This window comes from Eptatretus burgeri, chromosome 7 (assembly GCF_056783735.1).
Source record: "Eptatretus burgeri isolate ZD-2024b chromosome 7, Ebu_testis_v1, whole genome shotgun sequence".
Lineage (NCBI taxonomy): Eukaryota > Metazoa > Chordata > Myxini > Myxiniformes > Myxinidae > Eptatretus > Eptatretus burgeri.
In genome coordinates, this window is record NC_140967.1 from 41,554,188 (window position 1) to 41,561,327 (window position 7,140).

General features: G+C 39.3%; 1 protein-coding gene across 4 annotated transcripts in view; it reads left to right on the forward strand.

Moving 5' to 3' along the window:
* LOC147023098 (alpha-1,6-mannosyl-glycoprotein 2-beta-N-acetylglucosaminyltransferase-like) overlaps positions 1 to 6,154 on the forward strand; it is a 24,546-nt gene extending 18,392 nt beyond the window's left edge. For all 4 annotated transcript variants that reach the window (XM_085888137.1, XM_085888138.1, XM_085888136.1 and 1 more), the window contains one exon: positions 1 to 6,154. This exon is cut by the window's left edge and continues 172 nt beyond it. In XM_085888137.1, coding sequence (XP_085744263.1) covers positions 1 to 1,184 — 1,184 coding nt within the window. In that variant the 3' untranslated portion in view covers positions 1,185 to 6,154.
* Positions 6,155 to 7,140: the final 986 nt, after the last annotated feature.

The window sequence follows — 7,140 nt, forward strand, 5'->3', positions numbered from 1 at the left end:
TCCTGTTCACCAATGTCGCAGGAAAGGTGAAAGCTGGTGGCTCAAGACTTGCCAGAAACATTTCCCACGTCAACAACTCTGCAGAAGAACTGAAACGCTTTGTTTATACAGCAAATCTAGCTCAGATACTATATAATGAGCAGCGTTTTTCACAAAGACCAATTGATAGTGTTATCGTTGTCGTTGCAACTGGCTCGAGCCCTGAGCTGCTGCGCATCACTATAGAATCTCTACGTGGTGCACGTGGCATATCTGATGTGCTACTTGTCTTGAGCCATGACCGTGTCTCTGCTGAAGTGGATACCATTGCACGCTCTGTAGACTTCTGCCAACTTATTAGGATATACTTTCCATTTAGCCTTCAACTGTACCCAAATGACTTCCCAGGGCCTGACCCTGCTGGCTGCCCGCGGGATGCAACACATGAGGATGTCCAGAAAATGCGCTGCATAAATGCACAATTTCCGGATAGGCATGGCCATTATCGTGAAGCAGCCTTTACACAGGCCAAACACCACTGGTGGTGGACCCTGAATTTTGTGTGGTCACGGTTACATGCCAACGCTGGAGATAACGGCCTGGTGCTTTTCCTGGATGAGGCGCAGGCAGTACTACCAGACTTTTTGCTGACTCTGCATCTAATGCGAGTCGTGCAAAGTGGAGTTGCTGCTCCAGATGTATTCTGCTTGGGTGTTCGTGATGGCAGCACAAATGGCCCTGGTCCAGCATCTGCCTTGTTTGCCGGTGCAGCGGATGCGGCAGACACAGCAAGCTGGCAAAGCTCTCGCCATGCAGCAGGCCTCGCACTAACTCGTCATGCTTATGAGTTGATACGTGCCTGCACAAAAGAGTTTTGCTCATACGATGACTACAACTGGGATTGGAGCTTCCAGCAAGTGTCTGCAACGTGCCTCACACACCCATTAATCGTCATGGTGCTGCGTGCACCTCGTGTGCTTCACAGTGCTGACTGCGGAGCACCCGCTGGCGGGGTCTGCAATGCAGCTCGGGCACGTGAGCGTCTGGAGGCGGTGAGTTCAGGTGCATCTCCATTCCTCTTCCCAGAAACTGTGCGTGTGGTTCAGGTGCATTATCCCATTGCGGTGCACCCACCTGCTGTGAATGGTGGCTGGGCAGACCCCAGAGACCATGAGCTCTGCCGCAGGATGCCAGACTTGCACTGAAAAGGACATTTTACGGATGATGTCACTTATTTGCGCTTTACTTGGTGATGGCACTCCTTGAGGTGCCTCTTCTTTCATTTTCTCCATCTACTACCCTCTTTATTTTCATGCCATATTTGTCAGCAGAATAATGGGCAGCACTGTCATAAAGGATTAACATGGCAATTTATTGACTAGTTCATTGCCAATGTCATGCATCCGAACTAGTAACAGATGCTGCCATCCATTATTATTATTATTTTTTTTCTTAAGGAGCACTTCTAACCCCCTCACCTCCCCTAACCCCATTCCCTCCCTAACCACTGGCTTCTCCATTGCTTTGTGCATTCACATTTTTTTTTTAAATAAAGTTTGATTGCTGACCACTAAGCCTGTGAGATTGTTGCATCAAAGACAGGGCTGGCCCATCACTGGTGTATTGCACAACAATGCCAAATTTGTTGTTTGTTGTTTTTTCAACCCAAAGTTCTAATACATTGTTCATTTCAAGCCTGCCTGACTTATAATTATTATTATTTTTTTTAATTGACAAAATGCCCTCATGTGGATATTGATTGCATCCATTGCCCATCACATTTTCTGTGAAAGAAATATTTCGAATGTTAATGGCTTTTATTCTACATCGTTTTCTTTTTTTTTCTTTAAACTTTAACTTTTTGGATGTCGAACAAGTCAAACACTATCGATATTACTTGTATTTGCTTATTCAGATTATGAAAAACCCTACGTTTCCAATGAAGAAATTTGTTGTACTGCGGCATGTTTTTTAATGGAAAGTGTTGAGGCATGTTTCCATGAATACGAGTTTCGTTGGTTAAAATATATAAATCCCACACTAAAATAAAAACAACAACCAAATTCTGTGGGAAGTCATCGGTGCATTTTCTTGATCATGAATCGAAACGCAACTTTTGAGCATTGTTCTGATAAGCTGAGTGCAGTAATTTTGATGATGATGCATTCCTCTGGGGTTCTTGTTTTGATAACATAATTTTTGTGATATATCAAAGGCAAGGCAGGCCCCAATGACAATGCAGCAGGAATATGCATAAAGTAGCATTCAGAGTTAACAATACAACACAGGAGTTGATCGAGATATTTATCTTAAACCTTGCTTTTATGAAGAATGAATAACTACGCTTGCTGGTGAAGGCGAGTGTCAATCATGAGATTAGCTAAATATTCCCACCAGCTATTACTAGATATTTAAATATTCCCGGCTAAATGTAAGCAATCTTTCCTGCCATGGGAAGCAAAGAAAAGCTGACATTTTGGGTGTTGAAACTTCGTCGGAGCAAAAAACAAAACAAAACTAGAGGGGGAGCACTCGGGAGAATGCAAAACCTCCGCCGCCAGTACTGATGGGTCACTCAAGTGAACCTTGTATCTTATTCATTAAATATGATGTCAACAGTGCTGACAGTTATAGTTCTTTTCTACATTTTTTTTTTGGGGGGGGGGGGGTTTGGAAATCACTTAAAACATGCAGAAATGCAAAAAAAAGAAATCTAAATTTTGTTGAAAAAAAAAAGTTGCAAAATTTTTTTTTTTGTCTAACATTTTTTTTGGGGGGGATGGGGGGGTTGGAAATCACTTAAAACATGTAGAAATGCAAAAATAATTTTTTTTTCTCTAACAATTTTTTTTGGGGGGGTGGGGTTGGAAATCACTTAAAATATGTAGAAATGCAAAAAAAAATTTCTCTTACAATTTTTTTTTTGGTGGGGGGGGACCAAGTCCAAAATCTAATGGCATGATCCTTGGACCATACCTAACCCCCCCACCAAGTTTCATCGAAATCTGTCAAGGAGTTTTTCCGTAATACTGTTCACAAACAAACAAACAAAGGGGTGAAAACAGTAACCTCTGATCTTTGATGGCGGAGGTTAACAAGAGCTCAAGTGAGCACAATATACACCCAAACAAGAAGGTATATACAGAATTTAGCTACTACATGGAAAACAGCATCCTGGTTGCCATGGCAACCACTTTAGATGACGAACGTATGTTGCGACGCACCGTCTCCACAGTCTGTACCTATGTACCAAATATGAAACGTGAAAGTTGAAAACTTTGGGAGTTAGAGTGCGGACAGGAACGGATGGACAGACAGACAGACGGATAGACGGACGACCGGTATCACATAATACGCCCCGATATATATATATATATATATATATATATATATATATATATATATATATATATATATATATATATATATATATATATATATATATATATATATATATATATATATATATATTGGGCATATAAAAAGGTCAAAAGTGTTTTTTGCTTGGGTGAAGGGTAAAGAGCCAAAATGTCAACTTCTTCGTGCTTCCCACGGCAGTTAGCTTACCTTGATCAACATCCGATTGATTTTATCGATTGTTCTTGCCTTTATGATGCCAGGAGTGCAGAAGTTTTTTATTTTTAAAGACACTGAAATGACAATTATTGTGTGGAAAAGCATTATGAAGCACCTAGGAATTGTTTGTCTGTCTGTCCTGTCTTTGTTTAGTTTTGTTTTCCAAGATGGAAATGAAAGTTCAACATTGGAGAAGCCTTAATATAATGGCTGCTAGGTTGTTTTTTGGAGGGTACCAAACACAAAAGGTAAATTTTTTTTTTTAATCTAAACTGGGATGCTTCATAAAATTTTAATAATTTTGTATTATTTTTCTCTTCATTGTGTCAAAACATCTTACATGATCATGTGTGCAAGTACTGTGTAGTGGAATTCGAAACTTCATCTTCTCTCTACATCCCACTTCCCTTTCATTACTCACCATGCACACAAAAAACTCGCCCACCTGCTTCCCTTTCTACGTTCCTTGAGTACATAATAAATAAATAGATCAAATCTATTGATGGAAACCTCAAATTATTTGTTATGCGACAGTTGCATGGTGGTATTCAAATTCATATTCCTGGAAACATGCTGTCTGACTTTTATGAAATTTACTTGAGCTGTGATGTAACCTTTGTTAATGTTTCATGCGTTACTGGCTTCATGCGTGCTGATTGAAGCTTCTTCCATTAAAATGCTGCAAGTCACTAAACTTCAAACCTCCTGCAAGCTTTCAATGTGGAGGGATGCTCTGGTACTGCCACACTAACCATCTCTACAAAGTAGCGACCTCAATCAGTGGGCCCAGATTGTATCGGTTCATTGAATGATACGACGTTGCTTGGCACAATTCGTCATCTATGTTGGTGCAACTTATCATGCATACAAATATGATGGAATCCCCTCCCCACTCCCCTTCCCCATATGTTCCATACATGCCTCTCCCCCATACTCCTGTTTATACAAAAAAAAAACTTTATGCTTCATCTGTCCACAGCTCTTAGAATAGTATGTGGTAGTAATGTCAGTTTTATCATTATCATGGCCGGTAATGACTCAAATTTAAACTTTATTTCCATCCCTAATCCAAAACTAATCATATCAGCTCCATTGTGAGAAGGTACAACAGTTCCTGAAATTTTATACCGACGGTGATGCTAACTGGACATCGTAAGTGTGCGATCAAGACCAGCATATCAACGTTACTCGACGACAATGGAATGACAGTGGTCATAAAACATCTAAACTGATTGTCAAGTGGTACTTGACCTTCCGACTGAGATGGTATTTCATTCTCCACCCCTCATTCTGATGTCTCCATTGGTGTAATTAACCTCCGCCATCGAAGATGGATGGAGGTTACTGTTTTCATCCCCTTTGTTTGTTTGTGAACATTATTACAGAAAAACTCCTTGACGGATTTCGACGAAATTTGGTGGGGGTTCGGTCTGGTCCAAGGATCATGCCATTAGATGTTGGACTTTGTCCAAAATCCAATCTGGCCGCTATGGCGGCCAATTTGAAAAAATATTTGAATTTTTTTTTTTGCATTTCTACATGTTTTAACCCCCCCCCCAAAAAAATTTTTTTGAGAAAAAATTTTTTACAACTTTTTTTTTCAACAAAATTTCGATTTCTTATTTTTTGCATTTTGACATGTTTTAAGTGATTTCCAACCCCCCCCCCAAAGAAAATTGTTAGAGAAAATTTTTTTTGCAAATTGTTTTCAACAAAATTTCGATTTTTTTTTTGCATTTCTCCACGTTATAAGTGATTTCCAACAAAAAAAAAATGCCAAAATTATAATTGCGGCTGATTTTGGAACTTCAGGTGGATATACCCACGTAAAATCAATTTCTGTCTCAAGGAATCAGTTATGACGAATGAATTGAGTATGTAAAAGGGAAAGTTGCAAACTATAACTCTGAGCACTGTTGACGTCAAATTGAATGAATAGGATATCAGGTTCACTTGAGTGACCTCGCGGTATTGGCGGCGGAGGTTTTGCACTCTACCGAGTGCTCCCCCTCTAGTTGTATATGTATTGTGCATTTCTAACTTTTGATGCCTTCTTGGGTTTCACTTCATTCCTCCTCCATTTCCTTCTTTCTTCATATCTTCTTTTATTCATTGCTTTCTTTATTTTGCTTTATTGTGGAACAACATGAATTCAAAGCATCTCTAATTTACAGCATTGTTCTTTTAATTTAGCTGTGCTTGCATTAGGATGCTTGTTTCCACAAAACTTTTTTGTGTTTTTGAGATAAATTGTTGTTTGATGGTTCTGCGGTGCAGCATTGATTTTTGTTGTTGTTTTTTTGTGTGTTTGTAAGGTCCAACACTTGAACATGAACAGGATATGAATTGTTTTAATAATGAGACATTTGCACATGTCATCTACCATTGTTTCATAGCAAAGGATGTGCAGTGCATGCAAGCACATGTGGACATGTGACAACGAACGGTTTTCTTTCCTGTTTATATTTTTCACTGTAAATGTTCATTGCACAAGAACAGACCACAATACTGGAATACAACACTGATGACGAAGCATTTTAATAATACAAATGTATGTTTTGAAAATGAATGTTCTTAATAAATTAGTGTACAAATCACACTTGTTTTGAAATTCCCCCTTTTCTTTCTTTCTTTCTTTCTTTCTTTCTTGGAGCATCTGCTCATGGAAAAGCAAGGTATAAATAAGGCTGACAATGGGAAAAACATTTATTTTGGGAATTCTCTTATTACAGACCTATACTTTCTGGTACAACATAAGCAAGATGAACATTGACATGATTTTAAAAAGTGCATGGAGTCTTGGATAATGTAGAAATGAATTTTTTTTTTTCTATCTTTATTTGAAAACCCAATTATGATACATTATTGTAGCTTACAATACGAGTTGGGCTGGGAGGATAATTTAGAGGTAAGCACACACCTTTGAGCTGTCTCGCCTGCGTTGAAATCTCAACCCACATATGGACTATCAACCTGGTGTTTTGCATGCAGAACGAGGGATCAAAAATGAGGGACTCTCGGATGGACGTTAAGCCGGAAGACTCGTCTGCCAACAATGGGGGAGTTGGTGTATGGTAAACTAGAAGGGCACTCAGGAGGGCGCATACCTCCGCCAAACTGATTAGTTTACGTTTTGTATCCCACTGATATGCTGGATCTGGATTCAGACCTGAAGTAAAATCTAATCGGCTTATTCTGGTCACCTAATCAACTCGTCCACCAAGTTTTTTTTATCTATTACTCAATGGTGAAAAATCACTTAAATTATCGTATCAGGATTTCGGTATTCACCAAAATCGAATCAATTCTTCCTTGTTACATACCCAACCTGCTCATGAGGTTTCGTCCGAATCTGTCTAAGTTTTTGAGATATCCCGCTATATGTCCTTTTAGCCCTCTCCTACACACTCAATGGTGAAAAATCACACAAAAAAGTTCTTGATCTTCAAAATCGAATCGATTCTTCCTTGTTACATCCCCAACCTGTTCCCCAATTTTCGTCTGAATCCGTCCACAACTTTGAGATATTCTGTACGCAAACAGACAGAAAGGGGTGAAAACATAACCTCCTTCACTTTCAGTGGT